The sequence below is a fragment of the Pteropus alecto genome, unplaced genomic scaffold (assembly GCF_000325575.1).
Source record: "Pteropus alecto unplaced genomic scaffold, ASM32557v1 scaffold156, whole genome shotgun sequence".
Taxonomy (NCBI): Eukaryota; Metazoa; Chordata; class Mammalia; order Chiroptera; family Pteropodidae; genus Pteropus; species Pteropus alecto.
The window spans coordinates 2,451,375-2,467,003 of NW_006437746.1; the positions used below are offsets into that span (position 1 = coordinate 2,451,375).

Sequence of the window (15,629 nt, forward strand, 5' to 3'; positions counted from 1 at the left end):
ATGTTATCCACCATCACTCATTTAAAAAATACATGAATATGCTCTTAAAAGTAACAATTTCATGTCTTTACTTTTTCCCTCTTTGAAATCATATTTTCTTTCTGCTTCTCCCAAAGAAATTTATCCTAATGAAATATATATTTTTTTGCTTGAAAGTATCAGTTATTCTCTCGTACTTCAATCATATGCTCATAAATGGAAATATAAAAGTTTTTAAAAATTCCTGTGACTATAAGTGTTTAAAATTTTCTTCTGGACTGACTGGTCATTACAATGATTACTGGTGCATGAGTAATAAAAAATTATGTAAATATAATATACCTTTTAATAAACAATTGTTGAGCATAAATTTCTGCATACATTTTGGAAATGTAGCTTTTAAGGAGGTAATTTGGTTTTGGTGAGTGGGGAATTGGGGTCTTTATCAAAAGCAGCTTATCCCGATACATTCATTTTGAAAGGTTCTGTCACATGGGAGGTTTTTACTCTGGGGACAAGGCACATGGTAGGGTTCAAGATGGTGAGAGGTATGTCTTCCTTCTGCAAAGTGGGAGAAGGATAACTGTGAAAGGAGAGGTGGCAATGGACAGCCAGGAGGAACCAGCAGGACACCTGGGCCCCCTCAGGCAATTATGTTTTAGATGTGTGTCGGGACATGTGTCAAGTGAGGGTCTGAACATCCAGGCCCTTGTAACTGTGCCCATTGCTCCTTGCAAAATCTCAGGAGTGTTGCTGTGTGGAGGGGCTGTGCTCTGCCAACCCCTCCTGGTTCCCCCTGCTTCTCTGCCCCTCTTCCCTGTGGTCTTGGGTCTCTTAAAGGAGCGAGCTGAGCGAATACTTTAAAATACTGAATGCGGTGCCAAGTCACTAGCCTGTGGGCCCATCCTCATCTTAGTTTCACTCTGACCTGACCCGAGGTTTACCGAGGAATTTACAAGCAAATTCCACTTTGCTTCACACTGCATCTTGGTTTTCCCACTTGACTCATCATGGCCTCAAACATTATGTGTCAAATACATATTCTGTGAAAATAAATTTTATGCTAAAGATTTCATCTGATGTTTAATTTTTTTCTTAAAATAAAAAAGCATATGAATGTTTGTAAAAAGAAAAAGGAAGGAGGAAGAAGGATGTGTCCAGTGAGTCTGAAAGTGGCCTTAGGGAAGTTAAGGAATTATTCAAACCACCGATGTATGGGAGGGCTGCATTCCCTGTTTACTGCCATCAGTGTTGTAAATGCAGAAAAGTACACAGACTACAACTGGCAAATAATCTCCTTTTCCAAGAATTCCTGTTGACCTTGAAAAACTAATATGTGTGCACGGTCAGAAAATTCAAACTGTACATGAAAAAAGAAATCCTAACCCCTCTCCTCAAAGGTTACTATTGCACAGGATTCCCTGGAAGTCCTTCCAAGGACAACCAGGGCACATACCTGCATTCACCCCTTCCTTGTTCCTTCCTTCCTTCTTCAAAATTTGACTCAAAAGGTATCACATTGTTCTGTATCTTGCTTTTTCCACTTAATAAAATAGCCAACACAGCACAGAGAGACCTTTTAAAATGCAGGTTCAGAGAATTTTATCACATGGAACCATATATCATAATTTACTTAACCAGTCTCCTACTGAGGAATTTAGTTGTTTCAGGTTTTTTCTAATAAAAATGTTTCAATGACTATATTTTGGTACGCCTCACAGATAGCAAGTCATTCAGTTTGGAAGGTAATTTACATTTTGATTCAACTGCATTCTAGAAAGACCGAACCAGCATACATTTCTGTCAAGAGTATAGAAAAGTGTCCATTCTCCCACACCCAGCGAGGACAAGTTATCAACCAACATTTGCCAGTACAGTGGGTGGAATGTGCTGTCACTGCTGCTTGAATTTACATTTCTTTGAGTGGCATTGAACATCTCTTCATATGTTATCCTTTGATTATTGGATTATCTTTCTTATGTATTTATAGAAAAAATTTATATTAAAGATATTAAGCATTTTTAATACATTACAAATACTTCCCCAGTTTGTCCAATTTATCTTTCGAGTTTTTTAAACATTTTGTCTATAGAAGTTTCAAATATTCATGTATCTTACCTTATCGATATTTTCCTTTATAATTTTTGGGTTTTGTGTCCTGATTCGGAAGGCATTTTCCACTGTAAGATGTACCCAGGTTTTTTTTAACAGACCTTTTATGGCTTAAGTATTTTACATTTAAATCTCTCAACCACCTGAACTTTGCAGGGGGTGGGGAAGGGAGGCGAGAGGTGTATAAGGAATGAGGTGGAATAAAGTAGCAATTTTCCTAAACAACTATCATCAAACAACATAATCTTTTTTGTCCACTGACATAAACTATCACTTTCCTCATAAACTAAAGTTTCAGTCTTATTTGGGCCCATTTATGAATTCTCTGCTCTATTTGATCTGTTTGTTTCCTACTTCAAAATAGATTTAATTACTAGAACTACTGTATTATTCAGAATACATTTTAATATTTGGCCGAGCTGAAGGCCTCATTTTTCTTCTTTTTTAGAGGTTCTTCGCTATGTTTACTTCTATATATTTGAACTGGCATTACAGTTTTACAAGACTGAATCTTTTGATCCTAGTAGACTTTAAAAAATATTATTCATATAGATTATCCATGTTGTTTTATACGTTATCAGCTAAAGTTTTTATATTTTGGCTTCTTCAGTAAAAGGGAATTTTTCTTCAATAATATTTTCAGACTGGTTATTATTTCTTGTGATAGGTAACAACTGATTTTAGATTAACTTTGTAACCTGCCTCCTTACCAAATTTTCCTATCGTTTCTAATAATTCATCTTGTGATTTTTAGGTATATAATCTTATAACCTCCAAGTAACGATAAATTTGCCTCTTCAGGATTCCTGGAGCTCCTTGTGTAACTGCGTTGGTTAGCATCTCCAGAACAATGCTCAGCTCAGTGGTGACCACGGGCTCCTTCCTGATGTTGCCCTGAGCGCTTCTGGTGTTTCACTGTGGAGCATGATGCTACTTTTGATTTACGATATAAACACACTAGCTAGCCCACATGCCAAACATGACCTCGTCCCAGCCCAGAAACATGGGGTTATTCAGTCCTCTCACCTACTATGACAACTATGAGCACCCATGTGGCTGGGGGACCGGGGTTCTCTGTACTCTTATCACAAGTCATTATGGGGTCAGCCCACCTATTCGGAGGAACATTGGGTTTTCAATGTGGAGCTTCCCCATGTAGTACACTATCTTCGGAGCTGTGCTTCTGTCAGAAGATCAGCCTGGGTAGGTCCTCCCTGCAGCTTTTCCCCTCCCAATGCCCCAAACTTAAGAGGAGATATTCCTGTACGAGGCGGCTGGGAAGCATAAGAGGCTGTGTGGGTCCAAGAGGCCCTGGGCCTGAGCACCTCCCCTCGGAGGGCGCCGCCTTGCTGGGTTTCTCCACTAAAGTCCTAAGTATCCCTGAAGGAAACTAGCTCTGGGCAGCTAGGAATCTTTTGTCTCCTTATTCTCACTCTCCTACAAGCAGAAAATCACCAAAATGGTGAATTCCAGCATGGTATTTTACAGAGAGAGAGAGAGAGAGTGCGCAAGCGAGCGAGCGCGTGTGTGTGCGTATGTGTGTGTGTAGTAGAATGTGGAAGACATTGGGAAGAGGTTTCTACTTTCAGGGTATTTTTGCTGTTTCTGCCCACACTTTCTCTTTTCCCCTCACTCTCTCTAAGATATTCAGGATTCTACTTACTCCCCTCCCCTTGCATAATGCTGCTGTAGAAGGCAGACTTTGAAGCTGTGGGGGGCGGCCCCCTGGGTGATTCTTGGAAATCTCTGTCTTGTTCTTCTGCTGAATGCCAGCTCTATTCTTTATTTAACATTGTCTGAATATTTTTCAAGCTTAATTTAGTTCTTTAAACCTATATGTTGCTCATATTATTAGGATTTTAGCTTTGTTATAGCATTCTAAACTGGAGTGTTCTGTATTTATTTAAACTGGTAACTTTAAAGCTGAAGGAAATGCTGATAGTAAATCCTCTGAAGTATGTCTCCTGGCATTTGCTAAAGAAATACATTTATTTTCAGGACCGTTGCCCTTACCTGCTGCTTCAGTGCCTCCAAAGACTCAAATTCCAACCTGGCCAGTTTCATCTGGATATGCCGTGGTTTATCAGGTATGGCAAATGCAAGTATAAACTTTAGAGCCAGGAGTGCATGCTGAAAACAAGAAAGAGCACATGTTGACGTGACACATTAGACCATATGTGCAAGGAAACAAATTAGACCCTAAGCTATCTGCGACCCTTCTCATTAACCTTTGGTAACTTCTAATTACTGGCCTGTACCGTACCAAAGATTAACCAGGCCCGTGAGTTGTTTCGAACCCACCCCACTGTGGCCCATTCAATAATTATTGACTTACTTTGCTTTATTCTTTTAAGATTAGTTGTTCCCTTAAATTGATGTCATTTACTGCCCTCAAAGTTTTATAGAAAAAATGAAGTTTATTCTGGAAAATTCTCCACACAGTGTTTCTTTTGTCTATGTCTTAATTCCCAAGGTATCTGAGTATACAACTTTCATAGTCCCTCCGTCCTTTGCTCAACATCTCCCCTTGTGCTCTGCTTCAGGCTGAGTTATAAGAAACATACATGTATCTCAAACATCAGGTGCCTTGAATCCTCTGCATCCTCAACAGTGTCTAGTGTAGTTTCTTTCATGAAAATGATATCAATTAATGTTGATGAATTGATTGATGGTAATGTACTACCTCGTGCTGCTGACTCCAAATACTTTACAGGCAGCTATACAGAAATGTAGAGTGCATCCTTTATAACACATAGAATGTACTCTTTATAACACATATGGTGTGCCCTTTGTAACACATAGGGTGCACCCTTTATAACACGTAGAGTGTACCCTTTATAACACATAGAGTATACCCTTTATAACATGTAGGGTGTACCCTTTATGACACGTAGAGTGCACCCTTTATGACACGTAGGGTGCACCCTTTATGACACGTAGGGTGCACCCTTTATGACACATAGAGTACAGCCTTTATAACACGTACAATGCACCCTTTATAACACGTAGGATGCACCATTTATAACATGTAGGGTACACCCTTTATAACACATATAAAGTGCACCCTTTATAACAGCCTCAATCTGTGGATGCTTCTCCAATTCCAGCATTATTTTGTGATCCAGGATCAACATCCACAGAAATCTGAATGATCAAGAGACTAAAGTTGACTTTGATGACAGAATGAATTACTAAATGATAAAAGCTGTGAAATAGTTTTTAAAGGTAAGAAATAATTAAAAAGCATTAAAATAAGTGTAGGAGATGAAACAGCCTCTAAGAAATGTTGCACTGAATTACTGACAAAAGAAAAAAGGCAGCTGAAAAATATTAAATGAATTCCTTACTGTGATGTTTTCAAAAGAAAGATAAAGGATAAGTAACATGTAGACAACTCCTGGGAGAAGCAAGGAATAACGAAGGAAGTCAGCATCATAGCAGAACGAGCAATAATTCAATCCAAAGACTTGAAAACTGGCAGAACTCCAGGGCAGGCCGGGCAGGGCCTGGTACTGACAAGCAATCTGGAGCAGACCAGGGATGGGTAGCTTTCACTGAAATGTGACAGCCGTGGCCACAGAAGACACTAGAAGATACTAATTAGGTGTCTGTCCTGGGAGAACAAGTAGATGATACAGCATGGATCAGATGACATCATTAGGTTATAATTCTGAACTAATTGAATTAACAGGAACATGAATATAACTATAAAGAAATGAATAATTCAGAAAAAGCTATACTGTACCATTATTTTTTCCATTAATCTTGAAATATAATTTCATATAAGGCTTAACTTCTGTAGTGGAAATATTAAACAAGAAATCAATCAGTGTATAAAAAGGAATCTTCCATATTTTCCAGAAACTGTGTGTCCTCAAGTCACCAGAGCCCACCATGACCCAGCCTCTGGCCCCTTTCCACTTCTCCGAACAAATGGGCACCCATGTTCTTTTCTTTGGAGTCTTGGTGGGAATCAGTGAGATAAAGAACCTGCTGAGGTTTTCCGTTGGACATAAGGTGCCTGTAAGACGTGTCAACTTGTGAGAATCAGGACTGGCTAGAGGGTGACTGGGCAAGGCAAGGCTGCCACTGACCTTGGTGCTTATGGTTTCCGCATGAAATGTTCATAAAACTCTCATGAACTGAAAAAACTTGGTGTTTATTAGACAATATTAGTTTTAAAAAGAAAATCATTTTAACTGATTAAAACACTGGTTATACAGCAATAAGCTTTTATGAGTGATTCTCTATAGTTATTTTCCTAAACATATTTTATAATAAATGTTAAGAAATCAGTTCCTTTTGAACTATATTTGCTAAATAGGTTTCTAGTAGACCTGCTTATGTCGACCTTTTAACTCTCCACTTAATAACTCCTTGGAGCCCCACACAAACCACATAGCTGAGCAGTCTTCAGCTGGCTTCCAGCATCACAGAAAGCTAGGAGGAAGTGGCATTGTGAATACCCACTCGTGTATACTAGTGACTAATGTCTTGGACATGGGCTAAGTGTTGAAGGCTGTCCTGGCTCATGGTCTGGATGGGAAGATGAGCAATCACCGGCCATCGCAATGCCACATGTGAGTGTTCCTGCCAGGGCACAGACAAGGGCCAGGAGCATACAGACCAGCAGTTATCCCAGTTTTCAGCAGGTCGAGAGGAAGTAAATTTGAGTAGAGACCTAACTAGGATGAGAAAAAGTTAGCGAGGCAAGGAAAGGAGTGTTTCCAGAAGACACATGTACGAGGAATGGGGGGGTTGAAGAGAGGGGCCACAGAGGCAACCAGGAGCCAGATGACACCGGAGCCCCGTGACGAGGTTGAGGAGTAAGGACGCACCGAAGGCATTAACCCAGGAATGACACGATCAGACTCCTCCGTCGGTGGCATGGAGGGTGGACAAGCTGGGTGGCTGTGGAAGTGCAGGCAAGTCAGCAAGGTGCCCTACAGTGTGTGGAAGAGCAATGAGGATGAAGCCCCCTCTAACGACCAGACGACTCATCAGCAGAAGACTGGACAGGCCTCCACGACCCATCCACCAAGGTGATAAGCCCAGGATGAAGAGCAGGTCAGAGGCAGAGTGGTCTGTGGGGGCTGCAGCTCTTCCCCTATCTGTGACGTATCTAAGTGGAGATGTGTCAGCATGTGGTGGGATGGAGAGGTCTCAAGTTCACGGGAGTTATGGGAGCTGGAGGCAGAGATCTGGGAGTCACCGGTGTGGGTGCACGTGGCAAATAAAGCCACGGGGATGGGAAGAGTCACAGGGTGGGCGGTGAGAGAGAAAGGATGAGACGAGGCGAGAATTGGACACAGGATGGAACTGCTGGAACGGAATCAAGGATGAGGAGGGGGGCGGCGCTCGAAGACACTTGAGAAAGAGGAGGTGGGGACAGGCAGAAATCCAGGAGGCTCCGGGGTCACAGAAATCAAGGGGATAGTGAGAAGCCAGTCAGGATGGGTGCTGGAAGGTCAAGGACCTGAAGCCTGAGGAGAAACAGCTGGATTCAGCCACCAGGAGGCCTTTGGTGACTCTAGTGGAAGTGGTTTCAGCTGAGTGGTCGTCACAGAAGCAAGACCACAGGGCGCTGAGAAGGGACTGGGGAGCAAAGCTGGAGAAAGGTTCAGAAAGTCTGGCTGGGGAGGAAAGACATGAGACAGGAGGTAGCTGGAGGCAGCCAGGTGTGGTTTTTAAAGGTGTGTGTCCGGAATATGTTGAAATGCTCTGGGGAAGGAACCGAGGCAACCGTAGAAGGTGGAGATCTTGGAAGAAGTTCTAAGGCACAGGGCCAGGCTGTTGTGCAAGGCAGGGGCTCAGCCATAAACAGGTGGTCTGCCGCTGTCACTGTCAGGGAGGGAGGCACTTGGGGGCACTAACTTGAGACTGAAGAGAAGAATTTCAAAAGAAATTTGTGTTCAAAATATGCAATTCAAGACTCAAAACAACGAAGCACAATCAAGAATTACAGTGTTGTCACTTTTCTCTTATAGACGTAGTCATAAACCATCAAGTATCCTTCCCCAAAACAGATCATCTTAATCCTCAGCAGAAAAATACGTGTCTTAAAGAACAAAACAAAGCAAAAATGCCAATTTTATTAACTAGATTGGAAGAACATATAACACCTTCACAATGGATTTCTCTGAATGGTGGCACTATCTTTTTATCTTTAGTCCTTAATGGACATGCATTACTGTTATAGGGGGAAAAAACCAACACTCATGTGAAAACAACACATGGTTTCCTCACTTAACAAGTGAATTACACATGCCCTGTCAGGCTCCAAATGCCCCAACCTGCTCACGACTGTCCATATGCCCAGCAACAGCTCCAAACCAGACAACCTGCAGCTCAGAGTCTGGCTTTTAATCTAGAGTCTAGGAACAAAAGCAGCTAGAGTCACCAAAGGCCTCCTGGTGGCTGAATCCGGTTGTTTCTCCTCAGGCTTCATGTACTTGACCTTCCAGCGCCCACCTTGACTGGCTTCTCTCTTTCCCCTTTGTTTCTGGAGCTCTGAGACCTTCTACACTTCTGCCTGGCCCCACCCTCCTCCTTCTCAATAAAAGCAGCAATCACTTTGTGGTCATTCATTCTGCGAATACGCAGGGAGCACTGATGCAGGGCCAGACTGCCTACGTGGTGGCCCTCTTCCACTACACTCTTACCTCCCCAGAGCTTCTGTGACAGATTCCCATCCCCCCCAACACACACACACTTTGCTACACACCCAGAAGTTCCATCAATTACAGGTTTATTTGGTTTAACATGCGTCATCATTAAAAAGTGAAAACAGGGGTTAAGGAGCATCACCATTCACAGATACCTGTTAATTAATTTAATTAGCTGGCGCTAGCAAATTCTTTCTCTCTATCCTGCCCCCACCACCAACAACCTTGAGTACTTGATTGTGGGGTGGGGAAGACACCACAGCAGCTTCAGCGGTAGGGGACTGGCTTCCAGGAGGAGGAGTAAAGAGGAGAAAAGAGCCAACATCGTCTCAATGATTAGAAAAGGATAATTTAGACATCCATCTCCCACCCCTTCTTATAGGTTTCTTTACCCAGAATTCAGAATTCAAGTTAAGCATCATGATGGATTAAGCTTTTGTGATCTAGCCTGGAAACTTAAATAACATTTATGGTACCATGTTTCAAAAGATCGATTTTTAAAATCTTGTTTATATTTTCCACACAGCAAATCTGTTTCAAGGCTGGGAACCGCTTTATGCTAACTGAACTGAGAAAAAAAAAATCGTAAAAAGCATTTTAGCTATTTTTACTTGTTTTCATAAATAAAAGAAAACCTAAGATGAAATACGAATCTGCACAGATTTGAAGAAAAACATACTCAGAATGAATAGTTGGGTTGGTTTTCCATAGCCTGTCTATGAAAAGAGAGGATAATTTCTGGGCCATGATCATGACTCTTCACCAACAATCTTTTAAAGTAAAACTCACAAAATTATATCCTAAACAAAGTAAAGGAGAAAAGAAACAGTGTGGGGTGAGGTGGGGGAGATGGGCAGAATTTTAAAACTAGTAAATACGAAGAAGTTGGCTCTCCATAACAATATGCTTCAAGTAATGATTATAGGATGTCTCGGCTAGGAGAGAAAAAAACAGTAGGACCAGAGAAAATTAGCACTCAGAGCAAAACGTTTTCCGGTGCCCGCAGTAGAGTACTACCTACTCTGCCATCAGCGTGTCGCTCACCTTTGGTCACTGCAGGGCTGTCAAAATCTTGGGAGTCTCATGCCAGGTGCACAGAGAACAAGTGGAACCGTTTTATTTTACAAAAGCTAGAAAATTCACGACATGATCGACAGTAACAGCTGTGTTTATAGTAGTGTGTCCCCAACCCTCTCTTCTAAAATAGAAAATGCAAATTAGAGTTGAATTCTTGAAATTCTGAAAAGCTAATTTGATTTCTACAGTGGTATGTCTGCCACAGTACCTCTTTCCATTCAGAGCCTAGCCACCAATGAATAAAAGAAACTTCTTCAAAAAAGCATTCTCTGCTGATTACCAGACAAATTACACACCAAATGCTAATTAATAAAAAATGATTAATGGAGCCAAGATTGGAAAAAAAGGTACAGAATTAGGCTCTTAAGGAAAAAAAAAACTTCGAGAATTTCATTTTAAGATGGTAGCATGCACATCTGCTTCTTCCACCTATCCAAGGTCCCCTGAAATGACAGAAATATATATTCTAAAAAAGAAAAAGAAACTGGAAACAAGAGAATTTGCCAGAACTTCTGAACATAGGGCTGATGGAGCAGAAAGTACAGCTCAAGTCTCCCAAGACGAAGGGAGAATCTCTCCAAGGAGCCTCAGAGAGGGGCCAATGTCAGATTCAGCCCCACAAAAGGAAAGGTCCTTTTAGACCTTTGAGCCAGGTAGTCAGCAGCAAAGTGAATGCATTAAAGAATTGTCTTCAGAAAAGCCGGGGCCACAGGGAGCCCTTTCTCATGCCACCTTGTAACAGAGTAACTGCAGGTTCTACTCTTGTACTAATGCCAGAGACTTGTCCTTTAAAGAAAGCGTGTGCTTCTGGGAGAGTGCCTTGTTTACAGTTGCTAGGCCAAGAGAGAAACTGAGCCCAAAGTCATGCCAGACTTCTACTAAAGACTTGACTGCCGTAGTGCTATAGGCAAGATGACAGAGTAGGAGGCCAAAGCCTTGTTCCTTCACAGAGACATCAACTTAACAGCAATATACGGTCCAAAAAGCCTTTATGAGAACTCCAGCAACCAGTTAAGAAGTCTCAGTACCCTAGGCAAGCACAAAGCCAAGAACAGCTACATCGAAATGGGTAAGAAAAGCCACTGGATTTCACCTACGACAGCCCCTCCTCCAAGCTGGCATAGCTCAGCACAATTGGGAAAAATGCCCAACTCTTATCTTTTCCCTAAGAAAGGAAAGCGAAGAATGGAATGTATGTCCAATTTTCCAATTTTTCAGGGACCTGCGCTACAGACTAATTTCTATCTTACCAGACTCAGAATCCTGGAGAGGACCTGGCATACTCTGGATGCTTGGCGACTGCTAACTAACAACAGTTGGCTTGGTGAATTACCAGAGAACCTGAATTACTGCATATAGACACCAGAGGGGGTCAAAGATTGCAAACTCCTGAAAAAGAAACCCATAAACCTCCCTAATTGGGAAATACCTCGAACAAGCCCAGAGAAGATATATCCCCCCAGATATCCAGCTGGGCTGACTGATGGAGGTCTTTCCCTGCACAAGTCTGTAAAGACTGGAGAGGTGCTCATTTTTTTAAATGCTCAAGTCTCAGCACAAAATAAGGCACATAAAGAAACAGAGAAACATGGCAAAATCAAAGAAAAATAATAAATCTTGAACAACTGACCCTAAAGAAACAGAGATCTATGAATTACCTGACCTCAACACAATCATCTTAAAGAAGCTCAATAAGCTACAAGGGAACACAGACGACTAATCAAAATCAGAAAAACGATGCATGAAAATTTGAGAATAACAACAAAGAGAGAGAAACTATAAAAAAAGAACCAAATAGAAATTCTGGAGTTGAAGAATGCTATAATTGAATTGAAAAATTCAATAGATGGGTTCAACAGTGGATGATTAAGTAGAAGAAAGAATAAGCAAACTTAAAGATAGGTCATTCGAAATCAAAGAGTAAAAAGAGCCAAAAATGATGAAGTAAGGTGAAGAATGCCTAAGGGATGAAAGAGACACCAATAAGATGACCAATATACGTATAATAGGAGTCTCAGAAAAAAAGGGGAGAGAGAGGAAGGGAGGGAGGGAGAGAGAGAGAGGCGGAGAGTTTACTTGAAGAAATAATGGCCCAAACTCCCCATATCTGAGGAAGGAAATGGACATCCAAAGACTCTAACGAAGATGAACCCAAAGAAGCCCATACCTTTGTATTCAAACTGTCAAAGACAAAGAGAGACTCTTGAAAGCAGCCAGACATAAATGTCACAAGGGAGATCCCATAATATTATCAGAGGATTTCTTAGCAGAAATAATATAGGACAGAAGGGAGTGAGATGATATATTCAAAGTGCTGAAAGAATAAACTTGCCAGGAAAGAATGCTATATCCAGCAAAACCGTCTTTTAAAAATGAAGGAGAAATAAAGACCTTTCAAGATAAACAAAAGCTGAGGGAATTCATCAGCACTAGACCTACCTTACTACACACGCTAAAGGGCATCCATGAAAATGAAACAGAAGGGTACTAGACAGCAACACAAAAGCCTATGAAAATATAAAGCTCTTTGCTGCAGGTAAATATATAGACAAATATAGGATTCTGTAATACTGTAATGGTGGTATGTATATCACTTAATTCTGATGTAGAATTTAAAGGATAGAAGCATAAAAAATAAATATAAAACTATGTGAATGAATACAAAATATAAAAAGATGTAATCTGTGACATCAGTAATGTCAACTGGGGGGCAGGTGTAAAGAAGTAGAGATTTTGTATATGGCTGAAGTTTTTATCAGTTTATAATAGATGGTTATAATTATAAGATGTTTTATGTACTCCCGATGGTAACGACAAAGATATACCTACAGAAGACACACAAAAGAAAAATGAGAAAGGACTCAAAGCAAGTCACTACAAAAAAGTTGACGAAACACAAAGGCAGGCATCATGGGAGGAAAAGAAGGGTAAGATAACTACATGACACACAGAAACAATAAAACCATAGTAATTTTGTTACTATCAGTAGTAATTACTTAAAATGTAAATAGATTAAACTCTCGATCAAAAGACACAGAGTGGCTGCATGTATAAAAATAAGATTCGACTACATGATATCAACAAGGGACTCACTTTAGAAGTACGGACATACATAAGATAAAAGTGAAAGGACAGGAAAAAGATATTCCACGCACACAGAGGAGAAAGCACCACAAAACTGGGCTTTGTCTCAATAACACAAGGAACAGGAATCTTCTCCGGCATTTCAAAGGTAGCTTTCTCAAAGGTAGCTTCTCGCAGTGTCTTCAGATCCTAACACCTGGTGGGTCACTAACCAACTCCTGAGATGCACATGGGGCAGGGCAGCACCTGCTGAAGTCCACACCTGGTGCACTGAGGGTGCACACGGCATAACGGCACCGCCAGCAGTGCAGATAGCCTGGACCTCTGGTCTGTCCACATGGGCTATTTCATTTCTCAAGATCAGTCAAGTGAATGAGGAGTTGGGCTTAAAGGTTAATGGAAAGCCGAAATCCTAAAAAAAAAGCAATGGGAAAATCTTAGGAGAGTCAATTAAAATAACGAGAGAGAAAAGAGTAACTGATGACTGTAAAAACACAAAAAGCTTTTTTTACCTCCTCTTCCTCTATCTCACCACCTAGTAGAAGGGTGGTTTGAAAAAAGAATGCCAGTTAGATGTAATGGATAGAAGAAAATATTTTAAAGAGTTACAAATAAATTAAAGTGAATGCCTCATTGGTTCTTTCCTTTCAAAATAGAATCTCCATTATTGGGACTTGCTAACAGAAGAGGCTTCTCAACGGGGGAAGGACACTAGTGATGGGGTTGCCACTTGTCCGTGGGGTGAGAGGCTGGCTTCCAAGGCTCTGGCCATCCCTGCGTCTCTAAAGAACACATCTTACTCAGCGCTAAAGCGATTTACATGTGTAAAGCTTTATTCTCCTCCTATTCAGAGCCACATTTCATGCAGAAAGCAGTTTCTAGGCCTGATTTGATGCCTGTGAAAGGAAGTGCAATCTGTAGGAGGATTATGTTTTATTTGGAGTTTGTTTTGTTTTTTCAACAATTATTCTGATCACTTGACAAGGAAGAAAACCAAGCAACACTTAACTGTGTGCCGGAAATGTTCTCTAAGGCCGAGCAGCAGCGATATCCTAAGACCGTGGTTTCATTTCGCTATATACTTACTTTATTTACTTTAATTCATCCATCAACTGAGAATTTAAATCACACTGGAGAAGCACACATTTGTAACCCCTAGCCACAAAGGCCAGGCAGGGTACACTCCGGGGGCCACGTGAGGGTGGTAGCTCTACCACAAGACAAGGAGGACACATGATCAGGCCCCTGAAGTCACCTGCCTCATGCTTGGCTGGTCAGTGACAGAGGGTGAGGAGGGTGGGGTTCAGGAGACTCCAGGTGGGGAAGTCTTGTAGGAAACAAAGCTGCTGTTCTTTCTGAGGTGCAGTCCAGGGACAACGGAACTGTCCCTTACCTGCTGGCCTCCCAAAACATTCTTTATATTCAGGGATATACAGGTATAATGGACATTGGAAGAACTTTTGAAATTGAAAAAAGAAAGTCTCAAGGGCCCGATGGCAGTGAGGATCCTAGGCTACAGGTACAAGAGGAGAGGAGAGTTCTTCCCCTTCACTGGTGACAGAGGGATATGGCACTTATGTGACATGAAGCTGAGACCCCAGGATGGCTCTCTGTTCACAGACTTTGCCTCCTTCCCTTTAAGTCTTTTGTTTCTTTCTAGTTTTCATTTGTTTTCTTTCTAATTTACAAGCTGTGGCCATGGTAACAATTTGTTCAGTACAGAAATAAATGAATTGATAACTAGTTATATTTAATAACACTTGAGTCCCAACTATGAAATGAAGATATTTGGCACTTCTCTGACATTATTGGGCAGAAGCTCTATCTTGTCTCGTTGGTTCCACCTGCCAGCTTTGGACCAGCTTCAGTTTGCCGAGGCCCTATCTGGACTTGGCCTCTGGAATGTGCCCCTCGCCGGGGGCTGCTACTTCTATCCCACCGCCAGGTGTGTGCTTCTTCCACATCCTCTAGGCATTGCCTTCTTTTCCTCTTACGATGCTGCACAGTCAGTATGAGGCCCAACTGAGTAGAGAGGGAAGGGAACAGAGACCAGGAGCTCCCGTGTAAGGACAGCCTCACACGCAGTGATGCCTGGTGCCGTATCAGGAATGGAGAGATTGCAGGGCTGACAGGACCTGAGAGAGGCCTTTAAAATAAAGTTAATCACTTCAAGGGCAGGAAACGGACCTTCAGTTTCAGAGCTGTGAGTGAAGTTCCAGGTTCTTCATTCTATGCATTGCTGTTTCTTCCCACATGACCCTCTCAGTGGTCTCTGTGAACCAGTGGTGGAGGTGGGTGAGCACAAGCTTGGGAATCAGGTAGCCCTCTGTGCAGACACCTCCTGCAGGACGCTGTGCAAGTCAAGTGAGCCGCCTGAGCCTTGCTTTCCTCGTGTGACATGCCCGCTGTCACACCTGATATACTGTGAGTAGTCACGATATAGAAATGCTCATTTCTAAAGTTATCAGGTTACTATTTTGTCACATTGGTCTCTGTGACTACCTTCAACTCAGTTGAGGCCTCTAAACCTTAGTGGCAGTAATGAACTAATCAGGCATTCTTTTGAAGAAAGCAATTATGCAAAGAATGTTAGTGTCCTTAATGGAGCGTCCTAAAGATCAGATGGTATCTGTTTATAAATGAAAAGAGAAATCACCTTCTCTCACTTGCTCTTTGTAAGTCTTTGTTCTAATCCAATTAATGCTGATTACC

General features: G+C 41.7%; 1 protein-coding gene across 3 annotated transcripts in view; it reads right to left on the minus strand.

Annotated features, from left to right (window-relative positions):
* ANO10 (anoctamin 10) overlaps positions 1-15,629 on the minus strand; it is a 159,230-nt gene that overhangs the window by 36,406 nt on the left and 107,195 nt on the right. For all 3 annotated transcript variants that reach the window (XM_015591691.2, XM_015591692.2, XM_015591690.2), the window contains exon 12: positions 4,105-4,221. In XM_015591691.2, the coding sequence (XP_015447177.1) occupies positions 4,105-4,221 (117 nt within the window). The remainder of the gene's footprint in view (positions 1-4,104; positions 4,222-15,629) is intronic.